Source organism: Bidens hawaiensis, unplaced genomic scaffold, assembly GCF_021521415.1.
Source record: "Bidens hawaiensis isolate Kalapana, Puna unplaced genomic scaffold, B.hawaiensis_p1.1 tig00006805_1, whole genome shotgun sequence".
NCBI lineage: Eukaryota > Viridiplantae > Streptophyta > Magnoliopsida > Asterales > Asteraceae > Bidens > Bidens hawaiensis.
In genome coordinates, this window is record NW_027491464.1 from 542,560 (window position 1) to 564,239 (window position 21,680).

The 21,680-nt window shown below is 39.3% G+C and overlaps 1 protein-coding gene across 1 annotated transcript; it reads right to left on the reverse strand.

Moving 5' to 3' along the window:
* Window positions 1-17,651: 17,651 nt before the first annotated feature.
* On the reverse strand, window positions 17,652-21,680 carry LOC143633602 (protein FAR1-RELATED SEQUENCE 5-like). The gene is made up of 6 exons (XM_077101871.1): window positions 21,617-21,680; window positions 20,487-20,648; window positions 19,571-20,374; window positions 19,226-19,494; window positions 18,377-18,940; window positions 17,652-18,278 (listed from the first exon to the last, which is right to left on the reverse strand). Exons 1-6 carry the CDS (start codon window positions 21,678-21,680, stop codon window positions 17,652-17,654), a joined length of 2,490 nt encoding a protein of 829 aa, XP_076957986.1.

Sequence of the window (21,680 nt, forward strand, 5' to 3'; positions counted from 1 at the left end):
GAGGGTATTTGACCTCTGCCAGTTTTAGTGTTTTACTAAAGAAATAAATGGGTACCTGAACTTTGTTTCGTCGATGGTTAGAACCGCGCTTAATGCTTCTTCAGCAACTGAGAGATAGACAGAGATCAATTCTCCCGTTTCAGGGGCTGCAATAGCTGGAAGTGAAGCCAAGTGTTGCTTCATATGGTTGAAGGCTTCTTCTGTCCACCTGAAATCTTTCTTATTGGTGCAACCCTTTAGTGTTTTGAAGAAGGGTAGGGACTTCTCAGCAAGCTTGGAGGTAAAACGCTTCAAGGCTGCAAGCATTCCATTCAGGCTTTCCACTTCTTTTTTGCTTTGTGGGGATTTGGTCTCGAGAACAGCCCTGACCTTGTTGGGATTAGCTTTTATGCTTTGTTTCCCCACGATGTGTCCCAAAAACTTGCCTTATTCGAACCCGAACAAGCATTTTCCCGGGTTAAGCTTCATGTTGATCTTTCTCAAGTTTTGGAAGGTTTCTTGTATGTCTTCAAGCATTTGATGCTCGGTTTTGCTCTTGATTACCAGATCATCGACATAAGCTTCCAAGTTTCTACTAATTTGGCTAGCAAATGCTTTGCCGATCAAACGTTGGTAGGTTGCACCGGCGTTTCGTAGGCCAAAGGGCATCTTTTGGTAACAGAAAATACCCTTGTCCGTGTGGAAAGCGGTTTTTTCTTCATCTTCCACTTTCATGAGAATCTGATGGTAACCCTTGTAAGCGTCGAGAAAGAGTCAACCTTTGGACATGCCGATTAAAGAGTCAACCTTGAGGTCCATCTCGGGTAAGGGATAACAATCCTTTGGACATGCTTTGTTCAAGTCTTTGAAGTCGATGCAAATCGTCCAAGACTTGTCAGGTTTTCGAACCATGACTGGATTAGCCACCCAAGATTGATACTTGACCTCACGTAGGATCCCGGCTTGTACAAGCTTTTCAACCTCTTGGCATGCCGCCAAGCTTCTTTCAGGAGCCAGGCTCCGTTTCTTTTGGACAACAGGCTTAACATCGGGGGGTATTTTTAGCTCATGTTCTGCAATGCTTCGAGGGATGCCTGTCATGTCTTCCGGGCACCAAGCAAAAACATCGCTGTAGTTCATTAACAGTTTTTCAAGGTGTGAAACTGTTTCTTTGGAGAGGCTTGTGTTTACCTGTACCTTTTGTTCAGGGTACTTGGGGTTTATGATTAAGCCTTGTTCTTCGTCTTTGCTTTTTGAGCTTTCCCCTTCAACCGTGTAAACCTCTTGAGTAGGTTGAAGGGTTGCGATTCCCATGTCGGTGGGAAACTTCACAGCACCTTGACTAACTGAGACAGCCATGTTGAACACACATTGCCCTGGCCTTCCTATGATCACATCATAGTTGGAAGGTGTGTTGATAACCACAAAAGTGAGTGGCTTGATTTTCTTCATCCTACCTTCAGTAAAACAGACATCAAGGTTTAGTTGGCCTAAAGGCTTCAAGGGTACATCGGTGATACCTTTTATAGATGACTCGGAGGGTTGAAGCCTTGAACGTTCTTCCTTGCTCAGCTGGTTGAAGAATCTTTCATACATGATCTCTGTGGCCGCCCCTGTGTCAATGTAGGCTTTGTTTGTTTGGAGTGTTCCCACGTTCCTTCCTCCGTTAGGGGGTTTGAGAGTAAGTTACCTTGAGGCGGTGGGAAGCAGATGCATTGAAGCTCCCAAGCCTCCAAGCGTTGTCGTTTGTGGGGAACACCTTGGTCTATATTCACCATATTCACTTCTTTGCTTTTTCTTTCAGCCATCTTGTCTTTGACCCCTTTCACCAAATGAGCCAATTCTCCAGACTTGACGGCTTCCTCAATTCTTCTCTTGAGTTGAAAGCAATCATTTGTGTGGTGACCTTTTTCTTCGTGGAACTCACAGAACTGGGTGGAACATTCGTTTTTCTTGCTCTTGGCCAAGGGTCGAGGAGGTCGGAAGTTGTGCTTCCCTTCTTCTGTGGCAAGGATTTCCTGAGGGGTTTTGGTTAAGGCTGTGAAGTTTACAGTCTTCTCCCTGCTTGGAGGGTTCCGGCCTTCAGGCCTTCGTTGATCTGAACTCCGGGGATACTTGTCATAAGAATTGTAGTTCCCTCTCTTTCGGTTGGGGTTGTTGCCTCGCCAACTGGGAGCTCTTTTTTGCTGCTCTTTGAAATCAACGGCCTCCTCGCCTCGAATATGTGCCTCAGCTCGTTCAAGATCTTCTTCAAGGGTTTTAGGCAGGCACTTGTTAAAGTCCCTTGTGAGGTGCTTGGAGGTGATGGCGTTCATGAAGCCTGCCACTCTCATTTTTTCATCAGCCCCCACATATTGTAACCCTTCTTTCTTGTACCTTTCGATGAAGTCTCGAAGGCTCTCATCATCTTTTTGTTTTATCTGAAAAATGACAGTGGCGTCATTGACGTACCTTCTTTGTTGTGAGAAGTGGGCCAAGAAGACTTTGCTCAGATCATCGAAGCTTCGAACGCTTTGAGCAGGAAGGTCGTTGAACCATATTCTTGGCGATCCGACTAACGTCTGCATGAACATCAAGCAACATTCAGCATGGGACCATTTTTCAATTCTGGCTGCCCCAGTGAAAACTTGGAGGTGGTCTTCGGGATCTTCAGTCCCATCATACGTTCTTATATGGGGTGCATCTTGATTTTTGTTTGAAAGTCATAATCGGCGATTTGTTGAGAGAAACATGATTAGTTATCGGGCTTGTAAGGCTTTGCCAGATCTTTATCTAGCCTCACAGCAGGATTATGACTTGTTGTTCCTTGGTGAGTACCCAGCGCTTGGTTGATGAGCTGGGTCCAAGGGAAATGTGCCATCATTTGAGCCATCATCTGAGGCATGAGGTTAAAGCCTTGAAGGCTTTCAGGTGTTGCTGCTGCTTGGTTCGCTCCCATGGAAGTGCTCATCGCTGCACTTCGAGCCAAGGGCAAGACCGACATGGCTTGCTCCCACGTAGTGGCTGTAGGAGGAGCACTTAAAGCTGGTGACTGCCATATTTGGTCGAGAGTGGTCTCGTGTCCAAGGGGTTGTGAAGTGAACAAAGGGAAAGCCGTTGGGCTTGATCTCCCATAGGTGTAGGGAGATGGGTTAAAGGGTTGACAGGTTACACTTGGACCAGCTTCAAAAAGAGAAGCAGCCGGGCGTGAGCTGATTAGAGGTGAAGGTGGACGTCCAAGCGACAGTGAGGCTCTGATTCGTCATAATCTAGCCTTATTCTTATCCCCTTTTCTCTTTCTTGGCTCACGTGTTGGTTAAGAAGATGTCTTAGTTGCAAGAAATGTCGTGATACCCCTTCCATTGTCAAGTCAACACGTTCCGGAGTGTTTGTGACTCCTGCATGAGGAGAAGGAACTCCGGATCGTGAAGGGGTTGGAGTTCGAAAAGGTGAAAATTCGAGGAACAATGGTCACGTCGAAGTTCCTCCCGGAGTGGAAAAAATCGAGGTTGTCGCCGGAGCTTCTTGGCCGGCACTTGGTGTCGGTGTTCTTGACACTTGATTGACTTCTCCAGGAGATCCACCTTCCGACATGGTGATGGAGCTACACTACTGGTCTTTATGATAAAGTAAGCGGCGTAGCCCCACGGTGGGTGCCAACTTGTTGCTACAACAAAGATAAGACCAATGATAGTGAATGGACTGGTTAGGCTAACAAGCTTCAAGGGTTCAGGTTAACCTAACGAAGGTTGTGGTGTCCCTCTACGTTTGCAAAACGTAGAAGGAGGTTCACTAGTTAGTTGTTTGTTGTTATAGATCACCGAAGATCAAGAACCGTGATGTTTGGAATCGGTTTTAGGATGATGTTCTTGGTGAAGCTATGAAGTTATTGAAGTAAGAAAGAAATAAGCTAAGAGCATATTTCTTAAGGAAGAAGAGAAAATTAGGGAGATGGTGTTATCTGCCCAAATATGTTGTTTCTTGTTTGTGACTAAGCATCTATTATTTAGGTGAAGAGATGTAAGCCTTTTAGTCCAGTTAACTAAACTAGTTAGCCTCTTGTTTGCATAGAGAGTTGACCTTTATGGGCAGGAAGGTTTGGACCGTTGGTCCATAGTTAAAATATTAATACTTTATCTGAGCATGTCCTTTGGTCAGAGGGTACAAGGATGTGAACAGTGATTTGACATCGTACTGTAGCACGTGGGTACTTGTTTACATAAGTTTGGGCGGTAAAATGAAGCTTTTAACCTTTTAACCCTTTTAGCGTTAATATGTTTCAGTCATTTTTTTATTTCCTTGGGCTACCCCCGTCATCAAGAATGATTCATTACGTGGGAATGAAATAAGAGTTGTTTGGTTGCACAATGGAATGGAATCATCCATTACACATGGAATCTCATTCCATTAAAATCATTCCTTCCCAACACCCCAACCCCCCTTCTTTTTTTTCATTTCATTCCTCCTTCAACCTACTTTCTCAACAACACCATCATCTAACAACCACCGCCACCACCACCACCACCACTACCATAGCCAACACCATCATCTAACCACCACCGCCACCGTCACCACCACCACCTCCGTCGCCACCACCACCTGACCACCACCGTCGCCATCACCACCTCCACCACCACCACCTTACCACCAAAGCTACCACCGCCACCATCGTCGCCATAACCACGACAACCATTGTCACCTTCGCCACCCGACCATAACCGCCACCACCACTATCATTGTCTGGCCACCACCAAGGTCATCACCACCCTACCACCGTCATCACTACTAATGCTACCATCGCTTGAACACCACCACCCCCGTAGCCTAACTGCCACCACCACCACCACAACCACCGCCGCCACCACCGTCGCCACCGCTACCACCATTTTCATCTCCACCATTTCAGTTTTTTTTGTAAAAATATATATATTTTGGGATATGAATATTTTTATTATTTCTATTTCATTCCTGAAAAATTTTTCGGATACCAAACAACATAAATTAATTATTCATTTCATTCCCATATGTTAATCAAACAAGACAAAGGAATGGTAATGATCCATTTCATTCCTTTGTCCATTCCATTCCTTCTCCCATTCCATTCCCCCTTCATTCCATTACTTTCAACCAAACATACACTAAATAAGTAGTTTGATTTTCTTTGAAAAAAAAAATTATTAAAAATCTTAGAAAAAATTTTGCGGCCTAACACGTGGAAAAGGGTAATGGATCAACCTAAGCCTTACTCATTTTTTTTATATTGCATGTTAGTAAACCTAAAACATGTTCTTTTTTTCGTGTCTAATTCAGGACTTCAGGTCACGTTTCAAATCATGTCAATAGTCATCGGCTCGTCGCCACAACTCTAGATTATGCTATTATACTAGTGTTTTTCCCGACGTGTTGCGTCGGGGCAGACCACAAAACCCGTACTTCGGTCTTAAGCGTTGAAATTGTACATCGACGCGATTTCTGTCGGTTTCAGTTATGTGCGTTATAAAATTATATATATATATATATATATATATATATATATTTAAGGGCTCAAATAAGAATAAGGAGTTTCCTACAAATGGTAAGAATCAACAAATTTTTGACATTTGGCATTACAATTATGGTGAAAGAACAATTCTAGGAAACTATGTCGGTTATTGGCAATTTTAAATCTCAACCATTGATTAACATGATCCAATGGCTATGATTTATTCCTAGTCTTCCTAGGAAACAACTTATTTTTATGATAACCCTCCCATATATATATATATATATATGGAGTGGTCAGTCTGTAAAACTCAAGTGCTGGTGAAACCAATTATTGTTGATTTCGGGTGTTGAAGTGGTAAGTGTACACAAATTCGTCCAGTTCCCGTCACACTCTTGAGGATATCATAACTAAAAAATCGGCATCCTCTGGTTTTCGTTACGATATCGAAACTAAAACAAAATGCGATGAGCCTATGCGAATTCTGCTGGCTTCGATTACATTTGTGACTATATCGAAACTAAAACAAAAGGGTAGGTAAAACCCGGTCGTGGGAAAAACCCGAACGTTCCGACGACAAGTCAACGTGAATAATTGATCTAAAACAAAACACAGTGAGTCTATGCGAATTCGGTCGGCTTCGATTACATTTGTGATGAAACCGAAACTAACACAAAAACGTTGGTAAAATTCAGTTGTTGATAAAAGCCAAACGTTATTGGCCCCGGACGTTTCAACGACGAGTCAACATGAATAATCGTTTAGATATCAAACTTTAAATAAATATAAAAAGAAAAAGGTTTCCTGGTCCAATCATACGGCGCCACATGGACCAATCATGGTCATGCGACGCCAAACTTATATTTTGTTATATATAATAATAATTAGACAATGGCAATTTTATGAACATTATAATTAGTTTCTTTTAATATTAACTAGTAAATTACTAGCGCATTGCACGGGGAAATTGGTTGGAACCGAGGGTGGTAATGGAGAGTTAACATGAATTTAGTGCGTCACGTTTATTATAATATTGGAACTAAACCTAAAAAAAGGTTTGTTAATTAACATGTTTAAAAAATGAGGTGGACCAATGGGTGGCGCGGTCACTAAACCTAGACGTTGTTTAAACCCGATCATTGAGAGTACGCTAATTTGGTCGATTAAAACAAAAAAAAAATAACAAAAAAAAGTAAAATTGATTTTTGATCGGTTATCATTACGTTCGTTATAGTACTAAAATTATATATTAAAAATTTTGGTACCCAATCAGGGCTTGTGACACAAACATTCATCTTCAGTATATATAGATAATAGATAAAGTGTAAGGGTGATATACTAATATAATAGATATAATATCATGTATAGCGGATGGGCTTCTATGGGGGTGTTATGTGTCATGTGACGTCACGTCACCATAGAGGCTTTATGTTTAAAATGAGTGTAGTGAATGGAGCCCATTCTATTCATTAGCATATTATTATTATTATTATTATTATTATTATTATTATTCTCTTTTTTATTTAAATTAATGCAAAGAACATTGTATTAAATGAAAAAATAGAAAAACTAAATTAAAATTAAAACAAATACATTAAAAAAATATCACTAGTAATAAAAATAAATATTACTCGTCAAGCTTATAATTTTTAATAATTTTATCCCTTTTATTTTCGATGGCCTCCGAACATGTCCGGTAAGGTGGTCGATTGGTTCCTGTAAAAAGCGAGATCTTTGTCCATTTGTCTCTCGTTTAGTATATCGACGAACACATTGTTGGAATTGGAATTTTGTTGCATCACCTGAGAACGTTGACTCCCAAGGTCATGTAAATCAGCGAGCGGCGGTTCATTTTGGTGAATTTTTCTCTAACTTCCATACTCGCACCTGCCGCCGCCGACCCCGCCCATTTCCCCTTTCAACGACCTCTTCTACCACTTGATCAAGGCAACTCTGCATACTCCTCATCGATATCACCAACTTTGTCATCATTTAATTCGAAGTTTGAGCATCGGACTACGGCGTTTTAGGAACAATAGAGGATGAGGTTTTGGACCTTTTTGCTCGCCTACTTCCGTACCCGACAGAGGATACAACACTCCACTTAGTGCGATGACGAAGAAAAACTCTATAGCATCCCTGGAGCGGTGTTCCCGGCGCTCTGGGCTCCATTGGTAGGGATGGCGCCCAGTACCTAATTTGATACCGCTACGGGTACGGTACCGATACGAATTAGTACCAGTACCGAAAACGCTCATCCCTACTTTAATGTTGTACTCTCGACTCTACTAATGAGAGACACTTGATCCTACCCATATATGTAAAGGAGAATTCAATATGCTTTTTATGCGTGATACATTTGAGTCATGTTATGGTTAGAGGTGCACAAATCGGGTTTTTCAAATACCCAGTTTCGGGTATAGAACCAGGTTCAAGTATGATTGGGTACTGGAAAATTGGGTATTGGTAATACCTAGGTCGGGTCCGGGTATTTTCTCTAAAAACCATATCTATGCATCGGGTTCTGGTCGGGTATAGAACCGGGTACTTGAATACCCTATTTTCGGGTATTGAAAAAACCCTATTTTTGGGGTTTTCGGGGGTTTTTTGGGCTTTTTCGCAGGTATTTTTCGGGTATAGATTGGATTTTAGAAGAGGTTGCACTTTTTAGGGTATTTTTCAGCTATTTTTAAGGTATTTTTCAGGTATTTTAAATACATGTTTCGGGCATTGGAAAAAACCTGGTTCCGGGTATGGAACAATTCGGGTTTTCGGGTATTACTGGGTACAAATCGGGTCCGGTTCAGGTTCAGGTTCCGAGTCCGGATTTTTCGGGTATTACCGGGTACAAATCGGTTCCGGGTATTTTTTTCTGATCCGGTTCCGAGTCCAGATTTTTTTACACCTCTAGTTATGGTTGTTAGTAGGGGTGCACAAATCGGGTTTTTTCTAATACCCAGGTTCGGGTATGGATCTGGTTTCGGGTAAAATCGGGTATTACAAAATCAGGTATTGAGAGAAACCGGGTAGGATTCGGGTAGGGTATTGAGGAGAAAAACTCAACTCTATGTACTCGGGTATGGTATGATCGGGTTCGGGTATTGGAACCGGGTATTAATACCCGGTTTTGAATTTGTAATTTTTTATACATTTTTTATTTTTTTTTAAATTTAAATTTGCTTTGTAATTTATAAAAATAATTAAACGATATTACAAAAACCATAAATCCACTTAAATACAAATTATTTACTTAGTAATATGCATTTTACAAAAACTTAAACATAAAAATTGTGAAGTAAACATAAAAATATACTACAAAAACTCATGTATTATTTCGGGCATTAGAAAATTGGTATCGGGTATAACCGGGTATCGGGTATAACCGGGTATCGGGTATAGGGTATGACCGGGTCTGGGTATTTACGGGTATAAATCGGGTACGGTTTCGGGTACGGGTATTGACCTCAAAATGCATACCCTATCCATACCCTACGGGTAGGGTCGGTTCCGGTTTCGGGTATAAAAAAACTGGTTCCGGGTATTTTTTCGGGTCCGGCTCCGGATACGGGTTTTTTGTGCACCTCTAGTTGTTAGCCAAATCCTCTACTCTTGGGCTTCTTCTTATCATTTTGTTTGGGCTCATGACATAAGCTCCTCAATAATTCTTGGCACAACAATTCAGTAAGCCGCCATTTTCTTTTTTAATGCCACTCTCGAGTCCTTAAAATAGGGATGAGCTCGGAAAGGTATCGGTGCCGACAGATTATTGTGATATAGTCATCAACGAGAGGGTTAACTGACCCCAAACCCTCTCTAATTTTGTCAACACTTATTGAGCCCCCTAACAAAACATGTAATTATCAATAACTTTATCATTCTTTTATATGTTAATTGATTTACGGTACCTGAAGGGCTAAACAAGGGGGGGAAATTGGGCCCTCTCTTGAACATATGCATATATGCTTATGATCCACCTTGCCTCTCAAGTAATTTTTTTTACCATAATTTCATAAAAGTTATTTGCCCAATATATGCTACAACTTACATGAGGTTGTTGATTAACAAGATATTAGCAGCATTAGTTTTTTTATTAATGGCTTCTCATACTTTCCTTATAAAATGATAATTTAAATAAACAAACAAACAAATAAATAAATATTAGAGGTACAAAGGAGTCAAAAGAGGAAGAGGAGATAAGGGATAATCCCATGGGGTAGGCCTTCCATCACTTTGCTTTTGATCCACATCCACCTCTTTGTTCCAGAATAAAAACTTTTTCCCATCACCTCCTTTTTTTGCCAATTTAATTTATATTGCTTTTAAGCACACGTGCAAGTATACAATCCCTTAAATACCAAAGTCCAAACAAGGAATCATTTAAAACTTTTAATAGAGTTCCTCAAAGTTGAATAGTGGGAACTATCACTAATTACTAAGAAGTTAGCTCAATGGTGTCACTAACGTACTCCTCATTCATACCACTTTTATTGAATGTATTCTCCTTCCTCAGCATCTCTAATGTTTGGTGATGTTTTGAAATTCAAACATCTTAATCATCCATTCAAATTTTATTTCATTTCATTCTCACTCCTTCATCCTCTCACACACACCTTACAAACCATATTGAATTCCAAACCCTTTTCACTCTCTCTCCTCCTCTCTCTCTTCCACCTAGGAGCCACCTAGGATTCAAACCTCCTAACAACACACCATTGGAGATGCCCTAAACTTATCAAATCATCTACCATTACCCTTTGACATTACTACATACATATTAGTCCATCCAACATATTTTTATTTAATAGTATCTACTAAATATATCAAACTAAAAACTATTAAGCTATTATTATTAATTTATTTTTGTTAAATATTTTAATATTTTTTGTTATATAATAATATCAAACTTTATATATATATATATATATATATATATATATATATATATATATATATATATATATGGGATGGATCTTGCGAGAAGCAATCTTGTAATGAGAAGTGCGAGAAGTAGATCACAACCGTTGATGAGAAATATCAATGGTGGATGTTGCAAGATGGTATATTTGTAAATAAAAGGATATTATAACCAGATTTTAATTGATACAGGGGGTAAACTAGTAAAATTAGTGTAGCTATTAAAATGGAATTGGTTTTAATATCCCATCTTTCACTCTGTAACCTAAACACAATTAACGAGGCACGAAGTATCCCACCCAATTTCGACTAATACAATCAATTCAGTTGAAGAATGCCTACACACAGATCGATGCACCAAATCACCTCAAATATCCGATCATTTTTAAGCCACCAATTACACAATAATCTAGCCACAAAATCCTCTGCCATATCAAAACGAGATACACAATCTATACAATTAAGTGTGTTGATTCCAATCGGGTGAGTATAAGAAGCAACAATCGCTAATCAATTGTTCACCCTTCTTCTTGAAGTCGATTAGGGGGTTTTGGTCGGTGCGTTGTTGGTCAAAAAGCTGCATAAGTTTTCGAAGGTATGTTCATCAGTGGTTTGTGTAGTTCTTGTGTTCTTGTCGATTTCATTATGTTAGATGTAGCCGGTTGTTGTTGTGTTGATTATGTTAGAGGCAGCGTAAGCCGATGATGTTGATGATGATGTATGCGCTGTTATCATAATAAGATGGATGATGATGTATGATTTGTGAACTGATTAGTTGTGTTTTCTATATGCCTGGTTAAATGTAGGTGATGTCGACTCAATGTTCAGTAGTTTTGTAGCTTATTAAAAGTAGAATGATGGCATCCACATTTTTTGGTCGAATTTGGTGTTGTCATGTATTAAAGCGTTAGTGTAGCTGTGTGCGTGTAGTATGTTTGTGTGTAATAGTTATTAGGTGTTGTGTAGATGGTTGATTTGTGAAGTTTGTGTTGTGTAGCATCGTGTTGGTATGTTTCTTGTGTTGCGTAGTTGGTAGATGTGTGAAGTTTGTGTAGGTACTAGTTTGTATGTTGATTTGTAAAAATTGTGCCTTACTGTTTAGATACATGTTGGTAGTCATGGGAAAACGTCATGCTCATAATGAGTAGGTGGACCTGAGTGTTAAGTGTAGATGCGTAAGGTAGCGAGGTCGTTTGTGTTGGCTAAATCTGTTGCTGATAGTTTGTAGTGTGTGTAATATAAGGAATTGTATGTAGAACTAGCATTGATTGAGTTGGTTGTTCTGTGTTTGTGTATCAAAATGTTGTGTAGGTGATAAAAATGAATGAATATGAAATTGACAGTTCGGTTTGTATTGCAGGTAGTTAGCGGATAAAGCCAGGTCTTACAATGTCGTCAAGTAAGTGGTTGTTAATATGTTGGTTTGTTTTTTTTTATGAAGATAGTTGTTTCGTAATGTGTATTGTGAGTTGTTTTAATAAATGTTTGGTTTCTGTTGTGTAGAGAGGAAAAGCGAAAGGATTGCGAAGAGAACTAGCTTTTCAAAATTTGTGAATGATGAGGGGAACCCAATTGATGTTGACGCGGAGGAGGAGAATAGTCATATGAGTGAAGGTTTGTTTTTTTTTTGTGTAATCATTTCTTTTGTGTATTACAAAAATCATGGATTGCTTTGAAAGCAATACATGGTGGTGTCTTGTTAGTGGTTCAATCAATATATAGTAACAACTAAATGTGCGTGTAGGTAATGTGGAAAACGTTTCAGCAACCAAGAAGGTGCTAAAAGGACAACGTTCACCGGCGACGAAGAAACTGAGAGGTATGTATGTTTCGTATGTAATGCATGTCGACTATTTTTGTTAGTTGCATATATTCATATGAATGTTCACATATATTCTATTTAATTATAGGCGAAGTTCCAGATGATCGAGGTGGATCTCATGTTGGGGGTGGGGCGTGCGCGAGAGTAATGGATGTTGATGACGACTTTGTGAACGAGCAACCTAATGTAGTTGGAGGTAATCAGGAACTACTAGTTCCAAAACAAGAGAAATTGAAAAGAAAGACGAAGCAGGAGAAGTATGATGTGCCAAGTATTAGGACTAGATCGTCTCCACACACATTGTGTAATACGATGAAAAAAATTTCGAAAGCACAGAAGGATTGTGTGGAGAAAATGGGTTTTGGTAAGTTTATAATGATGACGGTGGACGGAATACCTAGTAACTTGGGGTACTATGTGGTGGACAATCTTGATACCACCACAATGACCTTGAAACTCAGCCATGGTGGAATAAAAATAACAAAGGCCGGTATTCATGCGTTGACGGGATTACCAAACGAGGGTGTTGTGATTGAAAAGTCGGATGATGCCAAGTCCGTACTAAGCGCAAGTAAAACATGGAAAGCTGTTCACGGTAAAGCTGATGTGAGCCCCCCGGATATAGACATTAGATTAGGGGAGTATGATGAAACTGGCTCGTCGTTTAAGGTGGATTTTCTGATGCTATTCATTGCCACCATGGTTGAGTGTTCTGGCAACGGTAAATGTCTGAAGGCGTTCCTACCATGCTTAAGTAAGGATTGTGATTTCAAGAGCATTGATTGGTGTGAGGTTATATACCGGAGTGTTAGAGAGTGCACGGACAGATGGAAGCGTGATGAGCGGAAGAATTACTTTCTCGGGCCGTTGACGATTCTTACTGTAAGTTAACCAACACTTTAATGCTAATTTGTAGTGTAGTATATTGTGTAATGTATGTGAAGTTGATTGCAAGTAGTTTGTTGTTACGTATCAGTCTGTTGATGGTAGTAAACAGATGTGTTGTATTGGTATATAAATACGAGTAAGTTAACGTTAATGTAAGCAGTGTATTGATGTTGGATGCTAATAACTTTTTTGAATGTTATAACTTATAAATGTGAGCAACGTATGTAGTTATGTGTTTTGAAAGTAATTATTTGTTGTGTTGTTGGTGCAGTTGTATTATGTTGACATGGTAACAAGTGACAACATACCACACACACTATTTAAACTTGGGTTATCAGGATGGACTTTGGAGAAGTTGAAGGAAAGACAGAATATTGAAATGGCAGGGGTGGGTTTGGTTTATGTACAATCAAGGAGGTTGGTGTAGCAGGTTGCAAAAGGAGTGGTAAAGCCAAAGATAAGATGAAGGCCAGCAAGTCTGTGGAGACATCTTATTTGCAGGTAGTTAAGTAGACACGGTATACAGTTAAGGATTATCGTATTAACGGAAGTATGTATGACTGATTTTATGAAACTTCCTGTTGATATTTGTGTAGGATAAGTTGAAACGTATGGGGGACGTGTTGGGCATGATTTACCAATGCAAGGATGAGTTTGAGAAAATAGGGACAGTCGCGTATGCTGAGTCTCCAGAAATGCTGAGTTACGTGTACTTGTCGACAAGTACAAGGAAACAGTTGTAACAAAATCGGGGTGGCTAACTGATGTCGGTACACGTGGAGGAAAAAATAAAAGTGGGAATCTGATGGAGGTACGGGTAGAAACTGCTCAGCAAATGGGAGGTTGCAATCAAGATTGGAGTCATGGTAAGAGCCACGAGAATATCCTAGAGAAGGGGCTGACTAATAAGGCAGAAGGAATAGCTGAAAATTCTTCTAGAGAACTTGTTAGTGTATGTGCGGCTGAACCTATTAGCTCACAGTTTTGGAGTGATCCAGACGTTGTTAAAGAAATTTGTGATAATGTAGACAAGGTTAGTGTAGGTGGTAGTGGAGGCGGGAGTGGTGGTGTCGGTGGATCTGTTGGTGGGAGTGGTAGTGGTAGGGCGACGATGAATATGATGCAGGAAAATGATGAGAATTTGGATGAGCCAACATTTAGTTTGGGACTTACTCAAGTTGGTGAAGGGAATTCGTTGAAGACACCAACCACGACAACAACACGGGCGATTGAAGTGTGTTGTCAAGAAGGCTTGCAGAAAAAGGTAAAGGTATTGCAATGGAGAAAAGAGAAAAACGTTTGAGCTACCGAATTAGATCGCCGTATAGGAAAAGGCCGGTGGACATTAAGAGTAAGGAAGACAAATCTGAAACACTGGTGTGGAGATACATACATGTGACTGGTGGTCCGGAAACGTAATTTTTTTTGTTGCAATTCATATTCTGTTATAATGTTGTCGTTATTGGTTCTAACCAAGTTGTGTGTATGTGCAGGGAAGCCATTTTTGTTACTGATGAAGGTGTGATAGGGTGTAGAGGTGCGTTTGAGTCAATGCAGCCAAACATGGCGATAAGTAGTAACGTCATCACATGTTTCTCCCTGGTAATGAATGAGGGGGAGGCGAATAGGAGCGACTCGTCACTGTATCGGTTATTCCTTGGACCCATCGAGCTTGTAAGTAGTGATTGTGTTATCGAATCATATAGGCTAAATTATTTTAATACTTAAAATTTTTGGTGTGCTGGTGAACAATGTTAGTGGACATTGCATGTGATAGATAGATGGGAAGCGATTAGGGACATAGTTTTATGGGCACGTTAGTTAAAGAGACCTAGGTTGCGGTCGAAAATGTTGTGACGGTAGTTTGGTGTGTCTAGTATATAGTTGGAGTCGTTGCAGGGTACACACAGGCTTCGTGAGAGCTATGTTTATCGATATTGTGCGGCAGGCGTTAGTAGTATAACCTTATTATTAACTGGTTATGTTTTATTTACAAAAGGGTAGCATGATCGGATTTGAAGGTGTGACATTCACAGCGGGTGTTGGGATGATCAGGGAGAGTGTTAGGCATGTAGTGAAGAACGATTTGAATAAGCTAAAAAATAAGACCATATGAGATGTTTGTTATACCTATTGTGTCCGGTGACCACAGCTATTTGGTGTGTTTTGATGTGAAAAATTTAGCTATTGATGAGTTAGACAGTGTTGACAAGTCAGCAACCAAATGCCGGTCGAAAGCAGATAAGAAGTTGGATGAATAGTATGTTGGTGTATGCACGCGTATGGTCGTGAAACTGGTTAGTATGTTTTCATTTGTATACTTGTTTTGATTATTTTTTTATTGCTTGACGGCAGAGTTCCTAGTTGTAAGTTAAATAATTGGTGTTGGATGCAGAAGGAGTTTTTTTGTGAATTATTTGACAATTGTCGATCATCCAAAAGCAAGTCCAATGGAGAGGGTAGAACCAAGATGGTTGAAGTTAAAGTGTATGATAAAGGGTTACGAGGAGTCCGGGTTGTTTAAGATGAGGCATATGGAGACGTACATGGGTGGAGTTAACTGCAGATGTGGGCTAGGTGAAGGTACGCTGAGGTCTAAAAAGGTGTTGCTCGGCTTAAGGGTAAAGTACACAGCCAAGATATTGCTAGCTTCCATAAACAAGCATAAAGGGAGTATCGATGAAGCGGTGACAACCTAAAGGGTAGTACCTAAGTTAACTGGTTATATGTTTTTTTGCTTTTATGTTTTCTGGTTTTATGTGTTTGGAACTTTTTGGTAAGACAATTGAACTATGTTTTGTTTTGGCTACGTAAACGGATGTGATGTGATGTCTAGTCGTTTGTGATGTTTCAGCTGTTTACCAAGGCTGGATTGTGTGTTTGGTTAATGTAATCGAAAGTAACCTTTTAAAGTTATTATGTTAGTAACAATTTTATATTGTGTCCAATGTAGTTGATAAATGATGAAAATATTTTGCGTGTATGGTCTGTATTTTCCAGCATTAGATTAATTGGGTTATGATGTTGTTTTCTAGTCGTACCGGTTATTGTTAATGTGTTTGGCATTAGAAGGATACGTGCCAAAAGCTAGTGGATATAACGGACATATGGAATAACGAATTTGATGTAGGTAGTCCAAAAGTGGTTAAATCTTGAGCATTTGTTGTGTGTTTAAGAAAATTGAATGTGTATAACATGGGGAGCATCGGTATGAAAAATTAAGTTGGCGTGAATGTGTAGGCACCGACGGTACATAAACAGATACTTTTAAGACATCCAATAAATCCTTAGTCATGGTTTAGTGATAACACATCAAGTGACAAATCTCAAATAGCAAGTTGTGTGAAATAATTCGTACTAGTAAAATTGATTTTACGAGTGTTGTGAACTTGGATGTGTGGTCATGTTTAAGAAGCCGTCCATGAGCGTGATTTATCATACAAAACCTACAGAAACACCACCCAAACATATGTCCCTACATTATAAGCCGCGTGCACAAGTGTTAGTGGTTACCTGCTCCCCGATGTTAGCGGCAACACCATTACATGTAAAGCGTGTTAGATACATGGCAAACGTGTGTAGGAAGCAAATGTGTGTAGATTCGCGTGCTTACCTAGTCAGACCACATGCATCGAGACACAGGCGTGGAATCAAGTTCTTTCGAAATTCCATTGAGATTGGCCATGAAGCGTACAAACAAATATGCAGGTGTATGTTAGTAGATGTCGGTGTATATGCGTACAAACGTGAACATTATTATATGGGCGTGCACACCCACGGATGTAAGTGCAATGTGAATGCAAATGTGCGTATGCAACAGTGTTAACGCGGCCAGCGAATAGTATGTATACATATGTTTGTCAGAGATACGTGTGCACGTTCGTGAACACGTGTCTTTGTATGTGCATACAAGCAGCTGTACTGTATGTCATGTGAAAGCATCTTTTGGCGCCTACAGCTGAAGTGGCCATATGTACTAGAAGAGTTGAACATACAGTGCGACTTACATGGGTACATACGTTTAAAAGAGAAAACAGAAAGTTTTAAAATAGTGGTTGATCATTTAAAGAGTAGTAAGTATACAGGTACACACATCTAATGGCTAAAGGGATGTATGTACACATGGTTTAACACGCTGATCCTTGATTTTGACATTCATGCTGAACAACCGGTGTTCATGAACCGACTGGTGTTCATGGTGAACAGCAGTGCGTATCGAGACACAAACGTATGTAAGTTAACAAGATTTTGCGAGAGGCAAATGGCTATGTACATCGTATGTACAAACAGATTACGTATGAACGGACTTCGTACACAGGGACTGTTAATAAAAAAGTTTTAAAGGAAGCTATCATTTAATAAAGAAAAAGGATAAAGACAAAGGTTGTGGTACATAAAAGATAAAAGGAAAAAAATAAACAAAAAAAACTTTCATTCGTCAGAACTCGATTAGGTGTCATTGCTGTCATCAGAATCGCCAGATGAGTCCGTTTCAGATGTGTCAACGGTCTCGTCACTTTCCACATATTCCCTCCCCTGTTTCTCCATCATTGAAACCTTTTCTTTTCTCTTTTGGTCCCTGACGTTTCACCTTTGCTCCCTCTCTTTTCGTCTTTGTTCTTTTAGTAGCATAATTTTCTCATGGTTACGTGAGTCGTAGCCGTGAACATGTTTGTTACATTTTTTGCAGAACCTTTTTGGTTTCTTGCTTTTTCTTTTTGCCTTCTCCCCAGGACCTATCGTGCGCTTGTGAGAACCAGAACCTTTATTTCTAATCCTTGTCGGTGGAGTTATTGTGACTTTTTCGGGTATTTTGTATCCAACCAAATCTTCGATTATGGCAGTATTGCTATTATAGGACGGTTCTATAGGAATTTTGTCCCATATGTTATTCTTCATATGTTGCATTTGGTCGACCAAGGTCTGAAGAAGGTCTATGTTACCACGTGCCCGGTTCGCGCAATGATTGGCTAAAGACAAAAACTGTTGCCTTAGTTTAGACCTTTCATCAACCGGGGCACTGTATCTTGATTCAATCTTGAAAAGTGACGATGGTAGGACGTCACTCCTCCACCGTTTGGGGATGTACGTTTCAGGGATTTCATCTATTAGCTCGATTTGGAAGACTTTGAAGATGTGTCTACACAGGTAACAAATACGAGTGAAACCCTTGAAGGAACATGAAAACGTGTCATCATTGGGATTGTGAAACACCTGAAAAAATACATTATAATAAAGGGTGAGTAGGTAACGACATTGAATTAGGTAAATGATAAGCATAAAGATTGTTGTTCTCGTGATAAAATAAGAACCTTAAATTCACCAACGAAACCATTCCTTTTGTCTTTGTGATGGATGCAGTGGATGTTTAGTCCGTCTTTTGTCTCAAGACAAGAACGTGCACAGTGATAAAGTCCCTTTGTAATATCTTTCTGAACCTCTTTGAAAATTGTTATAGTGTAGACATAGGAAGCATGGCGCTCAATTGGCAAACGGGTGTCTATTGGCGGTCTCTTTGTTGTGGTATCATTCTGTAGTTCGCGTTGCATATGTCGCTGAGCATTCAAAGCCATTTCGAAACAGTTCATGAATTGAACAAGGTTGTTTCCATGGCTTGAATATACTTTGAATTGTGAATTTGAACTCTCACACCGAGATGTAGTCTTCATCAAACAACACATTGGCAACTCTCTAAAGTAAGCGGGTACCCAACGATCCCTAATAGCAAACATGTCTTTCAACCATTTGTTTTCGCTTAAGTTGAAATCGTCAATCAATTGATGCCATCTGGACTCAAACGTCTCAGGCTTGATGAATACATTCCAAACCAGCTTATTAACACGGCATCTGATTTCTTCATTAACCTGCATCTCGCCCTTCAACTTTAAAAAAAAATCAATTCAGTAATATGTTTGATGCGGTACTCACCGTACCAGGTTAATAAAATGATGCTAACATAAATTTGTAAGTAGAAAATAATGAAACTAAATTGGGCATTGTATGTATCCTAAAATGTAACAACATTATATAGTTGCTAATAGGTGTGTGTACTGAATAAAAATCAACAAAGGGTAGATACAGTGATGAATTAAAAAAATGTAATGTTAGGATGCAGTCAACCCATCGGTCCAAAAAACTGAATCTGACCATTCTAATGAAACGCATATACGTACCTTAACCGGTATTTTATTTGTGACGTGCCACATGCAAAGTCTGTGTGTAGATTCAGTCAAAACAGTGGAAACTGCTTGTTTCATAGCTGCGTCCTGATCTGTCAACACCAACCGCGGCTGCTTGCCATGAGATGTTACAAAAGCATTTAGTAACCACTTATAAGAGTCAATTGTCTCATTATGTATCAAGCCAACACCAAAAGTAACACATTTCTTATGGCTATCAACGCCCGTGAATAGAACAAAAATCATATTATGGTTGCACTAACAAAAAACTTGATTAATAAAACAATAACAAGGGATGTTAATAATAAATGTTATACGACGATCAGTACCAGTTGGTATCGTATGTAGCGTCGAAAGCTAAAACTTCACCAAACATACTGTAGTTGCATCTTGATATGCCATCAGACCAAAATATTGACGATAGCACACCGTCAACAGCTTTATATTCGAAAAACAAATCCTCCAAATGACTCATGTTGTGGTTAAACCTATCCACAATCATTTGTGCATCCGCATCAGCAATAAAACCCCTTACATTGCGAGCATGGTTCTTAAAGTCGGTCTTTGATCCCGCTACCAAGTGTTGGCCACCCTTCAAAGATGATTTCACACGGTGAGCAACGGTTGGACCGAAACTCGTAGTTTGAAGACAATGTATGAATTTCTTCTCAGAAAACTGTAGTTGTCTTCTTCCTCTAGTTAGATCCATATTAAAATCATCGACAAGTCCATGATTGTGAGCCTTTGAAAAATTATATATCTCGAACGCCACAGAGCTTGATGGAACTTTAAGTCTAATACATGCATTGCAACCAGCAACCTTGATATTAATGTTGCGGCGCTTAGAAGACGATGATAAGGTTTCCAAGGTATCCACGTCTTTACAGCGTGGGCTACCGGCTTTGCTGCAAACAATGTACTTATGAGAAATAACACCCTTTGTCCATGTTGAGGTTGACTTCCTTACATCAAAACCAGCTTTAGCAGCGTAAGCCTTGTACATATTAAAAGCATCATCCCAAGATTTAAAACGTAGTCCGACATTAGGTTTCTCATAAGCTGGAACATCTGGAATCCATTGTTTGGTCCCATCAGCTGTGTAGCAATAGTTAGGATGCACGTATTGCGCCTCTTCCGCATTTTAAATTAATTAAAAAATCTAATTAAAAACAAATAAATAAAGGATGATAACAAACATTACATTAAAGAAGCTCGGGAAACTTTTTACATTATTAAGTCTAACCTTCATGGTTCATACCCTGTTGAACACTAGACTGGCTGAATATTGTCTCGTTAGTTACGGGAACTATGGTTTGTAGATCAAGAACCTCTTTCGATGTAGTTTCTTGGACCACGGGTTGTTTATCTGTGACCACAGATTCATCCTCAGGAGCATGAGTAGTTGCTGTTAACATACGAGTGAACGCGTGTAAAAATAATTATACACAAACAAAATAACAAGAAAAAAAAGTAAGCTACTTTAGCAAAAAGAAATGAAAATACAAGATACAAGTCTACATATATACAGACACACAAAGAAATATATATGCTTGCATACCGAGATATAAAACGATGACTGACATGAATACAAAAACATATACACACATACGTATGCACATATACACATACACACAATACAGAACATAAACAAATGGACATACATACATCAAAGATGGACATAAAGGGACCAATGGACATGCATGATAGAGATAAGCAAACCTACACAAAATACAGAACATACACAAACATCGTCCCATACATGAAAACATACAGACCTACGTACATAATGACATACAAACCTACATCCAAATATAAGAATCGAAATACACACATAAAAACCGATCCTTTATGGATTCAATCATGCCACCATATCACTACGACGGAAAAACAAGATACATGTCTACATATATACAGACACACAATGAAATAAATATGCATACATACCGACAAATATAACGATGACTGACATAAATACGACCACACATACACACATACGTATGCACATATACACATACACACAATACAGAAAATAAACAAATGGACATACGTACATCAAAGATAGACATAAAGGGACCAATGGACATACATGATACAGATAAGCAAAGCTACACAAAATGCAGAACATACACAAACATTGTCCCATACATGAAAACATACAGATAACCGAACAGACCTACGTACATAATGACATACAAACCTACATCCGATCATAAGAATTGACATACACACATAAAAACCGATCCTTTATGGATTCAATCATGCCACCATATCGCTATGACGGAAAATTAATACAACAAACTACCATGGATTTTTAAAGATAATAAGATGAATATGTCTACAATCGTGATAACAATACACTGCCAGGTAACTTACCGTCATAATCATCAGACAATAGGCTGCTTGACTGACCAACATGTGTATTTGATCCAATTTCCAT

Coding starts and splice junctions, on each gene's coding strand:
- LOC143633602 (XM_077101871.1), bottom strand. CDS start 21,680: ATGGAAATTGGATCAAATACACATGTTGGTCAGTCAAGCAGCCTATTG. Junction 20,375..20,486: donor ACAGGGTATGAACCATGAAG/GTTAGACTTAAT, acceptor AAAATGCGGAAG/AGGCGCAATACGTGCATCCT. Junction 19,495..19,570: donor TACATACGATACCAACTGGT/ACTGATCGTCGT, acceptor GTTAGTGCAACC/ATAATATGATTTTTGTTCTA.